This window comes from Phaseolus vulgaris, chromosome 8 (assembly GCF_051622355.1).
Source record: "Phaseolus vulgaris cultivar YP4 chromosome 8, ASM5162235v1, whole genome shotgun sequence".
In the NCBI taxonomy this organism is placed as follows: Eukaryota; Viridiplantae; Streptophyta; class Magnoliopsida; order Fabales; family Fabaceae; genus Phaseolus; species Phaseolus vulgaris.
Genome location: NC_143505.1, coordinates 8,447,382 through 8,471,826, shown reverse-complemented (window position 1 = coordinate 8,471,826; position 24,445 = coordinate 8,447,382). Strand labels below are relative to the sequence as shown.

At 28.6% G+C, this 24,445-nt stretch overlaps 1 protein-coding gene across 1 annotated transcript; it reads left to right on the top strand.

Moving 5' to 3' along the window:
- Positions 1-9,305: 9,305 nt before the first annotated feature.
- NPU (ATP-dependent helicase/deoxyribonuclease subunit B) lies at positions 9,306-14,087 on the top strand. The gene is made up of 9 exons (XM_068629487.1): positions 9,306-9,759; positions 9,854-9,916; positions 10,011-10,066; positions 10,671-10,764; positions 10,868-10,928; positions 11,731-11,812; positions 12,621-12,676; positions 13,562-13,625; positions 13,709-14,087. The coding sequence occupies exons 1-9, from the start codon at positions 9,628-9,630 to the stop codon at positions 13,770-13,772; spliced, it is 672 nt and encodes a 223-aa protein (XP_068485588.1). The 5' UTR covers positions 9,306-9,627; the 3' UTR covers positions 13,773-14,087.
- The last annotated feature ends 10,358 nt before the right edge of the window (positions 14,088-24,445 follow it).

The window sequence follows — 24,445 nt, the reverse complement described above, 5'->3', positions numbered from 1 at the left end:
ATTTGGTCAATGAGGTTCTCTAGATTATTTAAGTGCACGAAATTGTTTCTAATTGGAACACGTGTCATTCGAAACTTCAATTTTTAACGCTCTCCGTATAAATTTGTTTTCTTTTTTTTTCAATTTGATATTAATATGAAATACCAAAACTGACAATCAAATCTAATTTCACTAGCAATACATGACTTCCACTGACTGAATATAAATTTTAATAAAAGGGATTTTAAATTATTATTATAGACATCTTTTAAGTTAGTTTGGATCAGTTGGTCTGAGTGAAATATTCTCTTTGTTCCTCTTAATACTCCTAGTAACTGATATCATGTAAGCTCTAATGAATGAGGATGGGTACGTTCAAAGAATACTTTCAATGCTACGATAAGTGAAGATAATAAATATTGTTCAATAAAGATTGGTTGGAGTACATATTTATAAGATTGTACTGAATTTTTGATACTAGACCTGGGTTAGGGTATCGAGTTAATCTTGACATTAAGGTAACATTTCGCACAACAATTATGCTAATCATACCGTATAAATGAATGCTTGAGAACTATTTGATGAGTATTCGACCATGAATATTCAATTGCTTAAATTGAGAGATCTCAATTTTATATAGTAAACAAACCATGTTTATGATTTTGCGTAAGAAAATGTTACTTGAATTGGATAAGATTGTTAGGAAGGATAAAATTATGTATCTATTTATCTAACTTAATTGCATTCCAAATATAAATTCAAAATTGGTGGTTAAATTAAAATAATATGATTTAGCAATAGTTAATCCTTGTATGAAGCGACATGTTGAATCATTTATTGATGTTAAAATGCATATTCTTTACTTAAAATATGATTATATTTAATTTATTGATATTAGATTTGTATTTGAATTTTAGTCGGATCACTCAAATTAATTTTTAAAATTTTATTGAATATTGTGTTAACATGTATGATATATTTTTTTCAGATTATCTAGAAACAAAATTTACTTAGTTAATTATCAAGTGAACTTAATTTCTTTAACTCAAATTCATACACACTAAATAATGGAAAAAGTTACATGAATTCCATAATGAAAAAATATCTCCATTGAGGCAATTGTCTTGAAGTTAGGTATCAACTTACTATACTAAGAAAATACATAACACAATCCAACTAGACAAGATAGATATTATGACTAAACCCAAATAGACAAGATAGATATTATGACTAATATATGAGGATATTTCAAAATACTTTAGACCCTATTGAGGGATTCATATTTTTTTAGATCCCTTTATACCTTTATTTCCTTCTCAGGGTAAACAAATTATTTCTTATCGAGGTATTAGGATAAGATGGCAACCACTTGGAATGAAGCAACAAGTTCTAAGAATTGTTGTAATAAAAAATGTTGTTACCTTAGTTGCAGGAGAAAAAGATGGAATTAAAGCAACAAAATGATAAAATAGAAAAAGAGAAATGTAAAGGAGTAAAGAAGTAAAAACCCAAAATTACAAAGTCTAGGATTAGGACAGAGTGAGTTTAGGATGAAGTTATTTTTGGTGAATGTTTCCAGCCATATGATAGCTAAAAAGATCCTCATAAGCATTAGATGGTGTTCTCTTAGACTTAAATGTTGATCAATAATAAAGCGAGTGAAATTATGTGTTACAGAAAATAGGAAAAAAAAAGTTTTACATTTAGGAATTTCATTCTATTTAATTTTCAATCTTAGATTCATTTTCAATTTTTCCTCAATTTGACCTTCCTTATTCCATTAGAGGATTTTTGGAGTTAAAGAAGTCCAAAATTGATTCTCTAAATATCTTTGGAAAGATATTAGAAGTCCTTGAAAAATTAGGTTAATTTGGATGAATTCAAATTTCCACTAGTAGCTGGACTTTTTTTGTGTAATTTAATAATTTCTTTAGTTGTGAGGTCTCAGTGTGTAAAATCAATGTCCAAATTTTTGTGCATATTGTTCACGATTTTCATGAACTCGTTGATCCAAAATGTCAAATAAATAAAGAAAAAATATTGAACGTATTTGAAGAATTTATCTTATTTTATTATTTATTTAATTTCTGTAGATTTTATCTTATCCCATCGTTAAGATGAAAGTATCATATATACCAATAAATTGAGTTTAAATATTAAAATCTACCAAACCAAGTATATGAACCTAAATTGAATTATAAATGCACGACTTTTCTCCAAAATGGTGTAATCCAAGAATATAATTAACTCAATTAATTAAATCTATAAATCTATAAAGAATACACTGAGTAAATGAGCGTAAAGTCCAAATCTAATTTCCAGATAATAAAATATTAGAAATAATTTTTTTAATTAATATTAGTTAGAATCACATGGTGGGTGTTTTTTTTGCGTAGGTGAAGCGTGGACTTAGCCTACAAGGAGTATAGAAATTTATAAAAAATTGTGAGTTTGACCCACGCTAAGCCTACACAAAATTATATTAGCGTGGGCCAAGCCTTCAAAATGTCCAAGTAGTTATAAAAAATTGTGAGTTTGAGCCACGCTAAGCCAACACAAAAATTATATTAGCGTGGGCCAAACCTTCAAAATGTCCAAGTAGAGTGAGTTTAGCTACGAGGGGCACACAACCACAAATTAGCGTGGGCTTAGCCTTCAAAATATTCAAAATATTTTTTATATTTTTTATATGAAAAAGTGTAGGCTTAGCCTACAAGCACACAAAGAATTTCAGTTTGAAATATATTTTTATTGAAATAAATCAATTTTAAAAAGAAAACTATTTTTTATTAAAATAAATCAATTTTAAATATGAAAAAATGTTTTTCTTACTAAAAAAAATTTATTTATAACTTTTTCTTTATACTTTTTACTTGTCTTGAAAATTGAATATTGTTTTTAAAATAGCAAGAAAAAATATTTTTTTAATAGAAACAAGGAAAAGAACAAGAAAAATTATTTTCTAATACAAGGCCCATGATAATAAACTTGAAATTTTGTACAAAAATACAAAGGTAGAAACGTGATATTTGTGGTTTTTGATTGAAGATATTTTGATTGAAATTGAACTAATTAACTAAGGTTGAGCTGGTAGATACCAAGACAAGCTTATCTTCACACTCTTCAAAATACCAAGAAAAACAGAAAACACGTTTTAAAAAATAGTAACTTGATGACAAACAAAAGTTGAGCTATATAAGGTTCCAAGAAACTTCTACTTTCTGATCATGTCAACCTAAAGAAGTTAAATCTTAAACAGTTTGAACATAACAAGAAAGAGCCTAAAACTAAAGAGATCATCTAGATAACAGATGACTACAAACATTCTCAAAGAACAAGGACACACACTCAAACAAACTATACTTAACACCCTGCTACTAAACCTAAAAACAATAGTGCCTAGGCTCCAAAAAGAACATCAAAAGCACTTTAACTGCAGCAAAAACAGCATCAAAACAATACCAAACCAACACCAAAACTGCAGCATAAACCAACATTTATACAGCATAAAACCAGCTAAAAATAGTACCAAAACTGCAACAAAAAACCAGCATTTGCACATCATAAAACCAGCACCAAAACTGTAGCAGAAAACCAACTTTTATACAACATAAAACCAGCAAAAAGCAGTACCAAAACTGCAGCAGCAAACTAGCATTTGTACAACATAAAAACATCGACTTCTACTCTTGCCAGAAACTGTAATTAATTTAGCTAAGTAAACAAAATTTTCCTCCTCACATAAGCATTTTAAGAAAGTTTATGTTCCATCAACCCCCAATAAACACTAGTTTCCTTACAGACATCACCAGTAAAAAATGGTCATGGGCAACACAACCACTCCCCCAACTTCTAAAGTTCACTTATAGAACTAAATTTATCTCCACTACATCTTGTAAATTTTCTTTTCATCTTTCCTACCAATATTGCCCAACTGAAAACATAAAAATAGGTTGAAAGAGTTGCTTGTCAATTTTGACCTTTCCCAAGACACAATCATTGTTAACCGTGCAAAACATTTCTTATCCTCAGAGGGAGGAACTAAGTTAGAAAGCAATAAAATATGAGAAACTATATGTAAGTTTAATGAAAGAGTAATTTTGTCATTTGAACATAATTTTTATCATATCTTACCATTATTTGGTCCATGTTGAATACAGGAAAAGGTAACATAATTTAGTTATCTAATTATCTGAGGTGCACCAAACATTTGATTGGCTTAAGCTTATCATGCTTGGATTCTATCATATTCATATCGTAAGTTGTTTTTATCCTAGTACCACATGTATATAATTAATAATCCACAAAAAATATGTAACAGGAGACCAACAAAAAGTTACCTTGGAGAACAAGGTATCCCATGCTTTAGCAGACACTCGTTTCATTGAGGTAACCTTTGAAACTGGAACTTTCCCATGTGAGCATTGGACAAACGAGTTGTCAAGAGGACTGCATATACCTTGCAAAGTAAGCCTCATATAAAATACTAATAAAAATCAATTAACCTTACTCTAATAATTGTTTGAAAGGAAAAACACTAACACTGGAATAATGTTGTCAACCCACTAGCAGAGCCATTCGCTAGAAATCCAATAAAATGGTTTTTCCAGTGGTTGAACAAGAGCTTCAGCTAAAACAAATCGAACCTCCTGTCTCCTTCCAGTAATACGACCTAATTCTAACTCTTTCTTGTTATTGTACTCCTAACAAGCTTCATCATATAAGGCATTGAAATTTTGAATCTCATTACAAAGATGAAATGCAAGAGAAGCACCATTTTGCAAAGCAACTTCCACACCCTCTCTTTCATCATGCTTAGCACCACAAATTACACTCCCAATTTCACCAACATATTTTGTATGTTTAAGATGGTACATCAACATGTACGCATCACTAGACAAAAATGTCTCCACAAGTGAAGATTTTGAATGAGAGGCATGCAAACCATTTACATTACTGTCAGCTACTATCGCTTGAGAACAATTAGAATGAATTGCATCAGTCTTGATGGATTTAGAGGTAGAATTTGAAGACCCTTCGCCAAATGGATGACAACCCAAATTAGTAACATGCTCATCATCAAATTCCCATCATTGCCCAGTGTTTACATCCTTAATATGAGCAATGTAATGACCACTATTAGCACCAATTCCCTTGTGAATCAGTACAGCTGACAAGTCATACACCAAGTCGAACAAAGACAGCTCAGACATTCTATGCCGCATATCAAGTTCAACAGGAAACGAGAAAGCAGAAGAAATTTTCTTCTTTGTTGTAGTCTCTCAACACAAATAATACACAAATACACTATCAGAACACAAATGAATGGTAAAGAAAATCAAACATTGCAGCATATATAGGAAAACACCATTAAAAAACCACTATTTTAAGAAAGAAACATGACAAATCATGTTCCATTTCTTGAGAGATGAAGATATGTTATGCTTCATCCGAATGTAAATGGATCTCTTGGCAATTTTGAGAAACTATGAATGACCCTCCCAAGGATATATTTTCTCTGAAAATATGCATGCGCCACTAAACTATTTTTCTTTTAATTAATTAAAAAAAATAAAATAAAATTTATGACAAGAAGGAAAACAAATTGAGAATTTAAATAAATTTACTAAATCAAATAAGTCGATAAATTGAGAGGGAGAGAAATATAACGGAAAAATTATGTAATTTTTTTTAATAAGACCACAGACCACAATCAATATAAGCTTTTAAATTATTTATTATACTAAATATATTTTAATAATTTTAAAAAAGCTACTGATTCATTTTTATCTCCATATATATATATATATATATATCCATTGAACAAACAAGTATCACTACTAAATAATTAATTACTACAATAATTAAATTAAATGGTTTTTAGAAATTAAAAGTATTTAAAATAGTTTTTATTATTAATAATAGAAACTACATACTATTTTTTTAAAATAATATCTAAATTAATTAATATATTAATTAATTATTTTTTCTTTAAATTTTATTTAATAATTTTGTTATATTATACCACACGGTTTAGACTGATAGATTTCGTATACAATTTCTAAATCTTGTCGGTGGATTTTCTTTTCTTTAATAGGTTCGCCTTCTTTCACAATCATCAACTACATTTTTCTATTTTAACATATTTTAATCTTTACCTTTCTTTCAGTTAGAATTAGAACAATGTTAATTAGTTATAAAATAATTAAAATTGTGCTTAAATTAACATAAACCAAAATTATTATCATCACTAGTTTAGAAATATAAAATAAATGCGGCTATTTTACATTTACAAATGTGGTCATAGAACCGCATTTGATCAACACGCATTCGTAAATCGGACATATACAAATGCGGTCAAAGAACCGCATTTATAAATTAGATTTACAAATGCGGTTATTTAAAATAACCGCATTTGTATATTATTCTGAATGAGGGATGAGGGATGAGGGTTAGGGGTTTAGGATTTACGAATGCGGTCTTGGTAAAAACCGTATTCATAAATCATATTTACAAATGCAGTTTTGGTAAATGACCACATTTGTAAATAGGTAATTCACATTTACAAATGCGGTTTTGGTAAATGACCGCATTTGTAAATAATGTTTTTTTTTAAAGTGCAGTTTGTATTGTGCATAAACCATATAAATTAATAACCTACATAATGATCAAACCCAGCTAGACAAATACAGAAATATAGTAATCAATTGAGATTATCAAAATGTACATTTACAAGTAATCAAATTACATATAATAAAACCACTATTGTTTACCTATGCTAGAGTTATAAAAATTTATGAAATATGTGGACCAAGAATCTCTAACATATTAAATGCCTTCCTCATTCATTGGTGTTTCTTCTGTGAATAACTGCATTGCAAAGTTGACATAAATTAGTTTTCAGATATATATATGTTCAATAATTATAAAAATGATTTAACATATATAGTACCTCTTTCCAACCAGTTTTAACACCTAGTCTTATAATGGTAATCATCCATTGCATAATGTAATAGCCACACTCATAGCTTCCTGGTTGTTTATTACACTATAATTCAATAAAAAGTAATATGTTAGTATATTGATAAACAATGATAATAGATAAAGAAAAAAATTACAAACCTTTATTCTTATCCAGTTCAAATTATTTGAAATTGATCGACCTTTTAGGATGTTATATCCACACCATGAACTGGTTAATACAAAAAACCTCATAAGTAGATGGTTAATTAGTAACATATACAAAGTTCAGTTTATAATGTACTTACGTATCAATGATATCCTTAAAGTTTGTGGGAATCTTCTTGTGAAGTTAGTTGATCCAGGATACAAAGGAGTCTCTGCATCTTTTGACATACTTCCATATCCATGCGCTTTTGCAAAACACTCAGCTCCCACATCACGAATCATGTCCTCCAATCGATCATCATCGTGTACTGCTTCATCCATGGTAGAACCCACATATTCTTCAGTTACGGAAACACGTGGTAAATTTAATAATTCACCATGCCATGTCCAAGTTGTATAAGATCGAAGAAACCCATCACATAGCAGGTGTTCCCTCATGATATTCACATCCAGTATCCTTCCATTCAAACAGTTAACGCACGGACACCTGATCTTTGCTCCATCATGACCACTAATAATCGCGTTACGCTACGCAAATTGTATAAATTCCTCTACTCCCCTTTCGTACTCATCACTTATACGAACAACATTAATCTAACCTCGATCCATTATATATTCTGGAATAGTTAGGATTTTCTAATAATTAGTATTCTATCTCACACATTTGTCGAGGGTCGAACATCCCCGGACTCAATCCAAACACGATAATTCTATTCTAAAAGTAACAATAACTAACATAACATAAAACTTTTATTAAAATGTAATTAACAACTAACTAAATATATAATATAAATTTAAGAAAATACAAATTATATAATACAAATTTATATATAATAATATATAAATTAGTTGTTTCCGTAACTAATTTATTAAATTATATATAAATTATAATAAACAAAAATTCAAAATACACACAAATATATAAATTATTAGTTATAAATTCCAAGTTGTATTAAGTTGTATTAGTTATTAGTTATATATAAATTATAATACAGAAAAATATAAATTCAAAATATTAAATAAAAATTCAAATACAACACCAACCTTTTCGTGAATAAGCTTGCTGGTGATCGGAGTGGCAGAGGCACAAGACAAAGGCGAAGGCGGCGGCGGAAGCGGTGGCGGTGGCGGAGCAGGAAAACACAAGCGAAGACCAATGGAACAGTAACCTAAATGCAAATGCGCAAACGAAGTTAGGAAACGAAAATGCCAATGCCAACGAAGTCAGGAACGAAAACGAATGAATGAATAATGAACGAACGAAACTTACAAAATGCAGAGAGGAGAAGAAACTGAAACTGAGCGCAAGAACGTGGAAACGAAGAGCGGAGAAGAAAGTGAAAGTCTGAAACTAGTGGTGCGCTTCAATTTTTTAGGGTAAAATTGATTTACAAATGCGGTTTTACTCTAGAACCGCATTTACAAATGCGGTCATATTAAAGACCGCATTTGTAAATCATATGATTTACAAATGCGGTTTTACTCTAGAACCGCATTTGTAAATCAATTTAATTTCAAAAATGCCACCGCATTTTTTACAAATGCGTTTAATCGCAAACCCGTAATTAATAAAGAGTATTCTTTTAATCTTTTTGCACTGGTGCATGTTCTATTTTTGTTAATAGTACGTATTCTAAGATATTGTCCAGTGAAAATTCTAATTCACAAATGTACAAACATATCAATAATAATCACTAATTAATAAAAAAGCATTCAAATATTTGATCAATAAAAAGTAGGTTTGATTTAAGTCGATTTAATATAATAATAAATTGAAAACCTGACTAACAACTTAATTTAATTGAGGTTCTTCCTTGATTATAAATTCTAATGCCATATTATAATTTGTGTGAGTATTCTCTTAGAATGTGTTAAAGCATAGACTATCCATTGTAGAAATGTTTATTGTTTCATTAATTAATTTTGCTTGATCTACAACTGGGTTCAGCCTTTTTGTTTATCTGTTGAGTGGTGGCAATAATGGATCCAATAATGTTGTGGATGGGTGTGATAAAAGAAGAACATTGAATTGCTCTTTGCCTCTGTTGCTTGCAACAGCAGCGACAAGTGTAGCTGCACAATGGAGATTGGAGTAGAAATCTATAGAGAGAGTAACACCAAACACTGCACCCTCTATGCCATGCAATTATTGAATCTGTTTATCTATACATACTTTTTCATTCACAATGCTTAAAAACACAAACAATAATTCATATCAATCACTCTTTTCAAATCTTACTTTGGTTCGGTTTCGGTACAAACAAATCAAATGTTCTATATTGATTAAAAGTCGAGATATAAAAAAAAGGGGTTCAAAAGGAAAAAGAAGTTAGGTTTTTTAAAAATCGATATTTTTTGTCCATTGGGCCGTCGGAGTCCACAGAAGGATGGCTCGGTCCAATACGGAGAAATGGCAACACGGGTGCTTCGACCTCCAAAACGGATGGCGTAATGCTAATACGACAGCGTGAGTCGGAGTCCGCGACCTGAAACGCTGAGTTGTTGTTACAGTTGGTAGCCATGGCTGCAGCTACCGCAAAACTGCTTCTACCACTGTCGTTTTTGCTTCTTCTGCCGTCGTTTCTTCCGAATGCTGCTGCTTACAGACCCGGCGACATCGTTCCCATGAGCCGCATGGGTCAATACCATTCCGTTCGTTTCCATTTCCTTTTCACTCTATGCGATTTTCTCTTCATTTCATTCGGCGCTGTTTAATCTCGATCTCTTTCTTCTATTGTAATTGCAGTCGCGAACTGTGTGGCACGACCTCATTGGCCGCCACTGCCCCATCTTCGCTGTGAATCGCGAGGTACCGAGTTCGTTGATTTAGGGTTTTACTAATTTAATTAACTAATTGTTTTTTGTTATTCGCTATTTTTTCTTTATGGGAATTGGCTTTGTAGGTGTTGATGCCAATACCCAAACCCACGGGTTTCACTGGTGCTGATGCTTATAAAATGTGAGAAATTTAAATTCTCTTCTTTTAATGTTGTGCCTTTTGAGTTTATCTTATTTTTAGTTCAGCGTCTGAATTTGCCTAAATTATAGGAAAAGAATGCCTCTATGTAAACTCGAACTTGGTAAGAAGTAATCTCAAGGGTTTCTGTTTGTACTGTGACTGTCTTTGTGAAATGAGGATTTTACAATGATAGTTATTCGGTGCAGAGTGAATGTTGCGTGGCTGATTCGTTTCTATTCTGGGAATAATTATGCTGGAATAGTGGTAACATGAAAATTAGAAGGTAGTTTGGCTGAATTTAGGGCTGTGGAATTTTAACCAGATTTAAAATAAGCAATATGCTTGCAAGAAATGCTGATTTCCTATTTTTCTTACAGTGCATGGGTGAGAAAAGTGAACTTGGAGTGTTTGTTACAGGAAATTAAAGGAATAATGTATCATATTCTGAACACAATTAAATGAAATTCTGTACTATTTATTTACTGTTCCATGTGGTGATTGCATTTTCGTGATGAGTTTCTAACTGGCTGACCTTGTGTCTATAATTGCATTTCTTCTGGAGAAAATATGGTTATAGTTTTCTTTATTTTAAATTTATCTGCAGATCATTTCAAGTTGGGAGGGAAAAGTTTTTAATCCCATGGCTTATCGTTGTTAATCGTAAAAGTACAGAGGTTCCAATGATTGAAGTTGGTCTGGTAATTTTGTGTTCAAGATAGGTCATTGATATGATGATCTTGTTCAGTTTATTCAATTATTGTTACTAGCACATGGATTGATTGGAATTTTAATGTGACGCAGAGGTATTCAGGAAGTGATTTGCATGGTGTCACAGCTAAAGTTGTGGATATGCCTCATCACTGTACGTTGTTCTTCTCTAATCATATTTTAAAAAAACATTAAGTTCCTTACGTAAAGCCTGATAACTGGGTTGTAGAATGCCTAAGTCCATTACATTCAGAACTTTAGAAAGTGAAAATATTATTCTTAGCTTACACATGTGACCTTTTGTCAAGATTCGTCTGAAATGTGTTGGAATTTGGAAATATCAGGGACTGTTTTTTGTAAACTGTTTTGTGGATTCAAAAGATTTTTAATTTAACGTTACTAAAGTTTATTTTGCCAGTATTTAACTCTTTAATTCTTCATTTCCTTCTAAATTTATGTTTATCAAACTTTTCTTTTTATGAGGTGATCATTCTACATATAAATTTTACCTAGCGTGTATAATTTTAGTCACATTTGTCATATTCATGTATGTGCTTCAGTCTCTGTTCTGTAGATTCTCCTCTAATTCCACATGATAGTATTCGAATTTCATTAGTGAAGGCTTTTTTCTTTTCTTACCAAGATCTGAAGGCATTCCATTCTCTGTTATTATAAAATGTTGAGAAACTTGAAGGTTGTGACTTAGTGTTGATAAATTTTATTATCAGTAATGAGAACTGATTCTGTGGAACCTGTATATTTGTAGACATTGCCTTTCATAATGAGTATAAATAAGTTGATACCTTACACTTTGATGAATTCCTAAATGCCATTGTCTGGTATATATATTGAAGAGAAACATCTGGCAATTGATTACTTATGTTGTGCTTTTGTAACTTATATCTAATGGCCTTGAGGATTTCGTTGTACTTACAGAATCTGTTTGTGCTTTATAGATGTTGAAATTCACCCTGAGATTCGTAAACAATTCTGGGACCCTGAGCATTGGCCAAAGCATGTACTTGTCCGATATACATGGTTTGTGTCATTTTAGTTTCAGCTCGTGTGTTCACATTTTATGTAGTTTGTCAATATTAATTTTGAAGTTTGGACAAATTTATTGTTATGGGCAAATCTTCTTGCATTGGAGGGTTTGGGTTATGATGTTGGGATTCATTGTTTACGAAATCTTATTATGCTAGTAGCATTATGTGGTAGGACTTTTACTAGTTATACTATTGTATTTGACGTATAATATCAATCTAAAAAGGAGTATAAGATAACATTTTGCTCTCATTGTATGATGGTATTGATTTTTTTAATTTTTTATTTTCAGTTTCCCAAGATTGTCTGTTATATGTTCGAATACCCCTTTTTATTGATGATGATATAGCAAACAAGTTGTAATTTAAATAATTAAATGGGAGTGTTTAGGTCAACGGTTACTGTCAATACATGGTCCTTTATTTTGTTCTTTTCCTTTTGATTTGCAATTCCCAAACTTGATGATAAACATCATCAATTTATATACATCCTTCTGATTTGCAGTTCTCCAACTTGACGACAAGCATCATCTGTTTATATACATCTAGTGCAGGCATTAAGTGCATTTAAATCACTAATAAGCTTTTCCCTTCAAACATAATTTGTGTTCTTAACTCCTATTGTTGCAGTATTTATTAAAACACTTGAATGAACACATTAGTGTTTTGGGTCAGTTGGTGATAGGCATGAACTTTCTGTGATCCTATATGCTTTATAGTCATAGTCATCATTTTGAATAATAATAAATATCATAGATTGGGGAAAGGAACAATTGCTTAGTATGCTTTCTGAAACATTTCAGGAAGGAGCACTCAGAGATAGATGTCACTTCAGGATTTTTTGTTCTGTTTGGTTCAGGTAAATAAATACCTTTCTCCTGATTCTTTGCATATATGGTGCATATTTAGCGAGAATACTTTATGGTTGTGAGAAATGAGAACATTCTGCAATCACCCTTACATAAAATTTAAGGGTCAGGGTAAATTTTAAGACTCTCTCCTCTTCCTCCCCCATGTGCTGGTTCCATGTTTTTTAGAGGTTTTTAAAATTGCTTTTCCCAAGTCAAGTTCTGATACTATTGTAGTTTCACGTTTCATGAATTCTCCCTAAAAATTGCTTCTAGTTCCAAACGCCTGTAACAGCTTCTAGCTGAAATTCATTCTGCCCATATCGCCAGAAATAGTTGTTCTGATCGGTTCCCCCTGGATTTATTAATGAATTACAGGATGTCCTGTTTCATCAATGAATATTATATGCTTTTGGCCCACATGTTGTCAATTATCTGTTTAAACAGAAGGTATAAATATATATGCAAGCTACATGTGATTCCTTCCATCAATGAATTTGTCATGACTATACTAAGCCATTTCTCTTTCATAGAATATAAGGTCACTTGTGTGTAGGTCATTGACATGAAAATGAGCCATAAGCATATTATTTTCCCTTGAACAAAATCTTTTCTTCTACCCTCCCTATTGATGATTTCACAATCACATCCCCCACTGGGCCTGTATGTATTGAGAGTTGTCATCTTTCTGAAACATGGAGTAACTTGGATGGGGAAAATGTAGGATTGGGGGTAAGGGGTGGGGAGGAGAGTATCATGTTATTTTTTTTTTAAAATTTTAAAGTAAAGGTAATTCTGTCGTTTAATTTGTTAAGACACACATAACAGAATATCTCTTGTATTTTTTTACTGAGCGAGTGTGCACTTTTGCTGTTACTGCTTTTAAAAATATCCAGGGCTTATGTTGTCATTCATCCTTTCAATCTACGTATTGCAATCATCACGTGACAAACTGGAAAGGTACTTCCTGGTTCAAACTTTTAAAAAGAAAATTTCTTGTTTTGTTATCGACGGCAGTAATTTGATGGTGTTTGAATTCCCAGATTTGTAAGGGAAACGGTTGTAGAAAGCAACATGCCTGGGGAAGTGGTAGCAAAGGTTGAATGATGCATCCCTAATGCAAATGATGCAATGTATACATTGTAATATTGTATTCATGAATAGACAAGGTCTGTTTTGGAGGGAGAAAGGGATGTTGTTCTTTCATCATACACAAGCTATGAACCAACCAGTTGTTTCTTTTCTTGGTGAAGGAGGTGAGAGTGGGAGTTGGAGTGTATTAATTTTATGAGGACGAGATGTGCAGTTGACAGATTGAGTGTATTAATTGATAGGGAAGGCTGGATTGTAACAACACTGCATTAGGTTAAACACTTCAAAAGCTATAGAAAAATAAATCAAAATGTAAGGTATTAGTTCAAATTCATCGGAATCATTTGACCTTGTTATACTTATTTATCTTCATTCCACTAACACAAATCACTTTGACACTCCCAAGATAATCCCTGTCTGTCTAGTTCATCAAATTATTTTTTCTATCCTTTTGCGAATATGCCAGTGGTTATACAAATTTAGTCATAAATTTTGTTTTTGTAATTTTCTAATTCTAGGCTGTCTACTATTAATAAAAATATAATATATCTATTAAAAATATTATTGTGCAAATAAGTAATTAATATCATTATTATTTTTAAAAAAAGTATTTTTGTGTAAATAAGATATTAGTATTGAAGTAAAATTATTTTATTTTATAAAATTGAAAAAAATTGTAGTTCAAATCTTGCATAAATCAAAATTACACGTTTATGAAACTATATGAATAAAAAAATGTATAATCTCATTTCTTATAAACGAAAGCCTTTGGAATCAACATTATTACTTTTTGTTTGGGATGTTCGAAGCCTTCAAGTTTTTTACCAAATATACCAACATATAGTTGGTCAATGTAGAGAACTTAAGTAAGATTTTATGAACAAATAAAACATTCATAAGGAAATTTTTTAAAAAAAGTGGGTTAAGTAAGGTGTGAGACAGAATTAAAATCCTAGTAAATTAATAAATATTTTGTGCAAAATAATTTATATTTATAAATTTAAATAAAATTAAGAAAATAAAACAAAATATACTTAGAAATAATCCTGTCCAAATTGTTTTTAATAGAATTTGTATTGGATAAAATACGATATTAGATTCAATTGTACAGTTTTAGATATTAAGAAGGAAAGTGATTAGATTGAAAGCTAATTTGCTTACTCTAAAGAGATATGGATGCCAGATGCCAAGTGATAATCATATAACCTAAAAGTTAAAATGTCGTGGGATAATTTCTTAAATAATATTTTTAGGAAAAGAAAAGTGAAATAACTTTTTTTTATAGTTAAAAAGGGTTTATATTTACGTGGATGGGGTTAATAGGTGATTATTAAAGCCCATGATATTGTATATATATAAGGTGTTCTTATAATGGGATAATCTACATCATAATTTGTGGTAGAGGGAGTCTACGTTCGCACGACAGAAAAAAAAAAAAAAATTTATACACAAGTTAAATTATTAGATGTTTTATTAGATATTTTATTGTATTATATATTTTTTTCTTATTTCCTTATTCTTCAAGTGCTTCTAAATATGATTAACTTTCTCTCATATATAGTAATTAAAGTAATAGACATGATTATATTGACTACATTAACGTATGTTGCATAGGAACCACATTCTTGAAAATATTAGAACTAGGAATGTAATTCTCAAACATATCTAAAGTTATAATTTCCAAATTATTAAAATAAAAGAAAAAAACAAAATTATAATTAGTTTAGAAAATGAAAATTTGAAAATAAAAACACCTCAAAATAATTTTACAAAACTTATACATCAAACATGAGAGTATTACTTGGAACTTTTTGGTGTGGAGAGAGAAGAAAGGTAAAGCAAATAAGGTGACAGTTAGTTCCAGTTGCCACCAAAATTTAGGCATGGACAGGTGTTGCTGTGTGATCTGAAGCAAACTCAGTTCTTTCTGATGCTTCCAACAACACTGTCATCACTTCATCCCTCCAAATCAAATCAAATTAAATATTCTAAACTCTTCATCACCCACTTACTAGGGTTAAAACTTAAGTCCTCTGACAACACCACTGAGTTTAACAATAAATTTATATAAAATATAATCATTTTTTATATTTTTTTCTTGTTTCCCATGTCTATTATTTTCTGTTTCCTTTCTCTTAGATTCATTCACTTCCTATAAAAAAAATGGAGAGACACATCATCATAATCAAGTAATACACAACACAAGTGGGTGGTGGTCTTCGAGGAAAGAAATAAAAAATTAAATTAAATATTTAGTTTTAATAGAGGAAAAATAGATAAAATAAATAAATATAAAATAGTCTCACCTTTTCTTTTTTAAAATGATACTTTTATATTCTTCCTAACCCAAACAAATAAAATAATTTGGTATCCTTTTTAATTTGTAGGAGAAGTGAACTCATGAAATCATCAATGACATCAAAGGCAACCAGTACTATAATAATGTAACAAATAAATAATACTACACCAAATCATTAAACCTAGAATTAACTAGAATCCGTAGTTATTAATATTCTCACTATAATATTTTATAAATTAAAAGAATATTAATATATAATGTAATTTTTATTATTAATAAAAATACTATAAATTAAATTTTAAATTATTATTTAATATTAGTATTAATTATTCTAATTTTAAATTAGTTATTATAAAATTTAGTTTAGAATTTTTAAAGTAGTTAATAGTTAAAATTTTGTTAGATATAATATTAATTTAAAAATTAGTTTACAAATTTTTATTAATAATAAAATTATTTTAAATACTAGTAATTTTTTAATTTATAAAATAATATTTAATTTAATAAACACATAATTAATTTTTTTTCTATTTTTAAAATTATTTTTTATTTAATGATTATTTTATAATGAAATGTTATATTATTAAAAAGTATTAGTTGAGGTTAAATACTACTGTATTTTTAGTTTAATTTTTATGTATCATGAATATCATATGAGCAGTTAAATATTAGAAAAAATCGAATTGGGTGTACTTTTCAAATTATTATTATAAAATTAATTGTATATTTAAGTGACTGGTAATATATAATACTCACACTTAAAAAGTATTGTATATAAATACTCTTTTGCTCTGTTTTTTTTTTCTAAATTAATTAAAGAATGTTATTTCACCCTATGCTCTTTTTTCTTACTATTTCTACCCACAAAGTCACCGACTTTATTTCCCACATCCTCACATATTAAAAGTTTGAACTGGTTATACGTTTAATCTATATAGTTAATTTGGGCTGTGGGCGATTTGTTCATTTCTCAAACAATTAAAGTTTCTTATATTTTTAAAATTGATCAAGTTGAATAAAAAATAGAAGATAAAAATGGAGTGAGAATTTAGCAAAATTAAAAAAAATAATCTGTTAGGATGTGAGATATAGGGTTTCAAGAGCATAAAATCCGAATTTTTATTCTATTTTATTTTAAATGGAATTTGATATTTTAGGTAAACAATTTGAAAGGATGAATATTGAATAAAGGATGTGAGATATTAATTATTTTAAAAATGTGAAATAAAATTAATTTATGACGTTTTTAATATATTAAATACTAGTTTTGTTTAATTTGTTTATTTTACACAACTTTGATAAGATGAGTTCTTTATAGAATGCTTTTGGAAAACCTAATAATGTCATAATGGTGATACATGTGGACATGCAAGGATTTAGAGACAAGGAAGTGGTCGGAGATAGTTTATAGTTTTTAGGTTCCCTAAGTTGTGCAAATAATTAAAATAAAGTATCCTATGTCCTTATAATACCATATCCTCCTCAGCATTGTGTAAGACTAGCATGAAAGAGTTAAACAATTATTGTTTTGTAATAAATTTCTACTTTTGGACGTGTTTGCCACCTTTTGCATTGGCCATTAAGTTTCACTTACTTTGCTTTTGATGAGTTGTAGCTAGCATAAAAGGGTCAAGAGTCAATATCAGAGTTAGACACAAGTGTTTTTAAAGATTCAGAATTAACTATTGCCTTCTAATTATACAAGTGATTTTAATTTCTCCTTACCCAACTGAAATCTCATTTGGTAACAATCTTTTTAAAAAAAAAAATCTTGCTTAGATCCTTTTGTGTTTCGGACAAAATCCTTTTATTTTTTGCCAATTATAATTAATATTAGAACTAAATTGTAGCAGGTGGAGTCCCTTGAGAAATGTCCATAGAAGCTTTAACCATTATACCAATGGAGTCCCTTGAGAAATGTCCATAGAAGCTTTAACCATTATACCAGTCAAGTTTTGTAGTCATATTATGATTATTATTATATTTATGAGTATGATTATCAATATTAATATAATTAATAAAATAAAAATTAATAACATTCTTTATATATTTAATATCATCATTATTATTAATATTGTTAAATATTATTAATATTATTAAATATTATTAATATTATTAATATTATTAATTATTATTAAGATTATTAAATATTATTAATATTATCAATATTATTAATGTTATTAAATATTATTAATATTATTAATGTTATTAAATATTATTAATATTATTAATGTTATTAAATATTATTAATGTTATTAAATATTATTAATCTTATTAAATCTTATTAAATATTATTAATATTATTTAATATTATTAATATTATTTAATATGATTAATATTATAAATATTTATTAATATTATTAAATATTATAAATAGTGTTAATATTATTTATATTATAAATAATGCTAATTTTATATATATTTTTATTAATAGTATTTATATATATTTTTATTAATAGTATTTATATATTTTATATGTATTTTTATTAATAGTATTTATATTATTAATTTTATTATTACTGATATTATTAATTTTGTTATATTACTAATATCATTAATACTATTATTATTATTTATATTATTAATATAATACTAATTATATTATTTAATTTATTATATTAATATTAATAATATGTATAAATTAGTTATGATTATTATTATTTATGAATATGATTTATGATTTTATAATTTTTCATATTATATTAATATTTTTAATATTATATATATAATTATTATGATAATAGTTGGTAGGTAATAGAGATCAGTGGGTGATAGTTCGTAGGTAATAGAGATTCGTGAGTAATAGTTGGTAGGTAATAGAGATCCGTAAATAAAAGTTGGTAGGTAATAAGATCCGTAGGTAATAGTTGGTAGGTAATGCTAAATTTACATACGGATTCAGAATTCGTGGGTAATAGTTGGTAGGTAATGTTCGTAGGTAATATCTGTAGGTAATGCTGAATTTACCTACGAACTCAGATCGTGGGTAAAAATCCGTAGATAATACTGATTTTTTTTATTGTATATAATATACGACATAGATGGAAGTGGTTATTTGATGTTTAATGGAAATGAAAGAGGTTTGTATGGAAACAGAGATTATTATTATTATTATTATTATTATTATTATTATTATTATTATTAAAGAAACTTTTAAAGACATGTGTTACTTGCATAACACTATAAGAAAATCATTAAATAAAAATTAATTTTAGAGATAAAAAATAATTAGTTACTATATATCAGTACAAGAAAATCATTAAATAGAAACCAATTTTATAGACAAAAAATAATTAGTTACTATATTGACTAAATTTGATATTACCTTAGAAACTACAAAAATTATTGGTTTCTAAATTAGTTTCTTTTATTGATAAATAGTTTCTAAATTGGTATCTAATTAGTTATCAAGGTTATTGCTACCAAATGTAAAATCTAAATAATTAGCTACCAAGGTTATCCACACACTTAAAGTCATAATTTTTTTTCTAAATTAAAGAGAATATCATTGTTTAAAGAGTTTAATAGACTTCTTATTTCCACTATTAAGTTTGTGTCTTGCTAGTGGGTGTGTGTATGTCTTCTGTTAACTCAGATCAAATACAAGAGAAATAAATTATTTACATGTTTGTCCACCTTTTTCTTTAGTACACAAGATCCAATCCATCTTGGTTGCTTATTCAACTTAGCTAACTTACTTAACCACCTGGTCACCTATTGTTGACTTTATCGACAAGTATATGTAATATTTTGTCTCAAAAGGCGGATGTCGAACCTACAAGGAACAATTTTCTTAAGATTTTACTTCGTAACATTTACTAAATATCAAAATATGTAAAATAACTTGATTCAAGATATATTGAAATTGTTTGAAGAATTTTTGCTTGTAAATTAAATAAAAACAAAGTATATGATTATAAGAATTCAGTTAATAAATTTGGGATTGAAGTTAATCTTTCTCACTCATCTGTATTTTGGATACATAAAAATATACAATATTCTAAATTAAGTGATATTGATGCAAGATAAAGATTCATTCACATTGATTTCTCAATTATGAAATTATTAAGATCATCTTTTAAACATTGATTCCTCAATTATTTTGCAGCATGAAGAAAAGATGTTATAAAGCATTTGATTTATCATAACATATTCCTAATATCAAAATGTATCAAGTATTTTCATTTAGGTAAAGTTCTCAGAGATAATTTTCACATATCTAAGGATCTAATTCAAGAATAAAATTAAGCTTTAAGCAAAAAATGAAAATAACAATATCAAATAGGAACAAAAAATCATATATAAATATTATCAAAATGTATAAGAGTTTGAAAGGATTACATTCAATCCCAAAGGAAGGAAGTTAGTCACTCATGGTAGCTATTACACGCTCTAAAAGATGATAAAAATAAAGAGCATGGAGTTGAGAGCCTTTCTACTTCACGTACGACTGCTAAGGTTGCTCCAGGATTACTCTTCTCCTCTCCTCCTTCGTATTTAACCTTTTTTCGAGATTTGGGTAAGTGACATCTCGCTCAAGCTAGCCATATCTCGCTTAAGCGAGATCTCTAATTAAAAGCCCTTCTATCTGGAGCATTCTCGCTTGGGCAAGTCCTGTGTGAGAGTTGAGCGAGCTTGAGTGAGCTTGGCACTGGAACAAGCTTGGTCTCTAGAGCATTCTCACTTGGACGAGCCTTTAGTGAGATTTGGGCGAGAACCTAACACTTGGGAGAGCTTGAGCGAATTTGGCTCTAGACAAGGTTTGCCTATAGACCAATATGTTAAAATATATGGCCATAAACAAGAGGGGGAGGGGGTGAATTGTTTATAAGAGATTTTCGAAAACTTTTGAAGGTTCAATGAAATTATGTGTAGAAATCCAGAAGAGGAATCAAGTTAGCTAAGAACACAAACTGTTTTAAAACAAAGCACAAAAAAACAATCAATTGTTTTTTCGAATCAATCGGTTGTTTATACCAGTTAAAAGTTAAACAACTTAAAAACAGAATTTAAAGGAGTTCAGAGAAAGAAAAATGCACACAAGCAGTTTATACTAGTTCACTCTTATACCAAGAGCTACATCCAGTCTCCAGAAACCACTGGTAATCCACTATGCAATCAAAACCAAATTACAAACACCACACACCAAAGTAGTGACCTTGAACCCCTCAAAAAACACACTACCTTTGGCAAACCACACCAAGAGTATGATCTTGAACACCTCAAGAACACACAACACTCATTGGCAACACAAATACAGAAATACAGTAATCAAGGAAGAAGGGAATAGAATACACCTAGGTATTACAAAGCTTAAGGTTCAAAATTACAACCCAATCTTATTCCACACACTTAAGAATGATGCAAAGCACTTTCAAATCTTGGAAAAAAACTGTTTTTGATAAACCCTTTTTCTTACTCCAAGATTAGGAGCGTAAAACCACCTTTATATAGACCAACCAAGTGGTCAAAAACATTTAATAAAGGAGTCAAGGTAGTTAGGATCATTTAAAACATATTAAAACCACTTAACAGAATTATGTTAAGGTTTTCAGAAAAACAATCGATTGTTTTGTCGAAACAATTGGTTGAATTGACTTTGACAGCAAAGTCAAGCTTTTCAAAACCTTTTAAAAAATTACTAAGGTAAAACAACCTGTTGTTTCGAAAAACAACTCGTTGTTTCGAAAAACAACTCGTTGTGTCGAAAAACAACCCGTTGTGTCGAAAAATAACCTGTTGAAATTTCAACAACATTTTGGAAAACTCATCTTTTCAAAAGGTTAAAGATTCAAATGAACTTGGATCATCATAAGGAGTGAATTAACAAGTTTCAAACAACTAGACACCACACACACCCAACAGCAAGCTCTTCAAGCTTTCCTCTTGGATTTGGAGACATCAAAGCATCTTGTTTAGCATAATGTAGGCGAGATTGGCTCGCCTAAGCAATATTCTTGAATGAATAACTCATTGTTTTCTATCTTCTAAAGTCTCTATATTCACCCTGCTCCATCTTTCCTTAATTTCTTGAAATTAACACAGGGTTGAGATCAAATGGCTTCATTAATCTCATGACTCAAAAATATATTGTTCAAATCTACATTTTTTAGATTATGGTTGAGTCAAAGATTAATCAAAAATTAAAATTCATAACCTACCTTTTTACATTAAATTTCACTAAATTATGACCCAAACAACAATTTGGAATGTAGTCTCTTTGTAAATCTCTCTTCTAATGCAATCCATGTATAAAATATATCACTACATTTACTGCATGAATCTTCTTGTTTATCACCACTTGGTTATAACAACAGTTTCTACAAGATCCATGTATTAATCATGCTTTTCCTTTTTACATTCCGAACATATGAGAGGAGTGTTAGGTATGTTTTAAACTATTTTTTATATAAGCATTACTTCATACACGATTCTTTATAAGAATGATTGTGGTGGTTTCACCAATCTTGTTTTTATCTTGTTTCCATCTCGCACCCTACTTCTGACTAATGTTTTGATTGGTATAGGAATGAAATAACTTGAATGAAATGAAATAAAAAAATGAGTTAAAATAGATAAGAATAAAGATAAAAGCGCTTTGTTAAAAAAATAGCAGTATTCCTTAATAATGAAGTGTAAATTTTAAATTAATATTTTTATACTAACTTTTCGGAATTATTCAAAACCTCTATTATTAAGAGAAAAATAAATTATATATAACACATTTAACGAAGATTAAAATCATAAAAAATATTAAATATAATCACATTAAAAATAATTTTTCTTGTTGTAATGACTAATAACTAATTATGATTAAATAAAATCATTTGTAATATTTAAAATGATACTAATAGTTTCAATAACTAATAAGCTATACTCTAGCCAGAGTAAACTACATAAAATTTAACTATTTTGACTAAACTATATAAATTTTAATTACTTCTTAAAAACTGGAATAATAATTTAACAATTGGAACAATAATTAAAGAAAAAACACATGCTGACTCTTAAAACAACCTCCTAACACCCTTCCTTGCTTTAGAGGTTACATATACCATGTTTTTTTTCCCTAATAACCCCAAACTTGGTGACAATGAAAGGCTAAGTAAATACGTCACTCAAAGTTCTTTTGTTCTTAGGAAAGACTTATTTCTCCATACTTTTGCACCTCTCTTAGAACAAATTTGATATTAAAATAATTTATTTTTATATTTTCAAAAATTAATAATTAAAATATTCTTATCAACTAATTAGATACTAATTTAAAAACTAAATTATAAATTTTATTAATAATAAAAATGACTTTAAATACTAATAATTTTTTTAATTTTTAAAATAAAATTTAATTAATATAATAATTAATTATTTTTTTTAAAAAAAAGTTTTTATATAGTTTTGTTGTAATATATGGAGCATTTTATAATGCTCTAACCCCGTTACAAAAGTTATATTTTCTTCACACAAAAAAATACCAAACCGATCGTGAACTAAAACTGGCCATATTGAATATAAAATGAAGATGAATGGTATATAAAAGAATATCTACAAATTTATTATTTAAATATTTAAGTTGGAGCTGCAACAAATAAAGTTTAATATTTATTTTTTAAATATACTACATCTGCCCCCTAATATACCAATTATTTATAAAGTTCATGAGATGAATGTATGAAGGTAAACCATGTTGGGAAACATATCTTAGGGTTCATTATTCAGCCTATAAAAAGTGCACGAGTGGAACTAGTTGACACAATAATTGACTGTTGGACAGTGAAAAAAAATACATATAATAACCCTATATGTTTCCTATGCTGAGGCTTCATTGTAGATTTTATGAGTTTGTCTCACATGCCAACTTTAAAGTCACTTTGGGATTTAATAGTGTAATAAATGAAGTCTTAGTAGTCCCTTAACATTGAGCTTTATATAAATAATACTCACTAGTAAATATATTTTATGACATAAATAATATACTTAAAAAGAATAAATTTAATAATGTTGATATAATCATATTTTAGTTGTGCAGTTCTCCATTTCATAGGTTAGATTTACTTGTATTTAAAAAATATATTTCACATTAAATGAATTTATTGATGAATTATCAAATAGTTTCAAAATTTTATAAAAATTATATGCTTAGTAAGGTTTATCATATAAAAAAGTATACCCATATTATAGTTTTTATCATTATTTTTTAATAAGAGTTCTTATTAAAAATATATTAAGGCGATTAAATTTATACCATTAAATCAATTGATACTTTATTGTATCACTTTAATTTATATTCTAAGCCGTAAAAAATATATTTGGTTTCTAAAAAATATACAAACTTTATATTTGGTTTCTAATAAAAAATTTCTTAACTTTTGGTGTTTAAGTTTTCAATTTT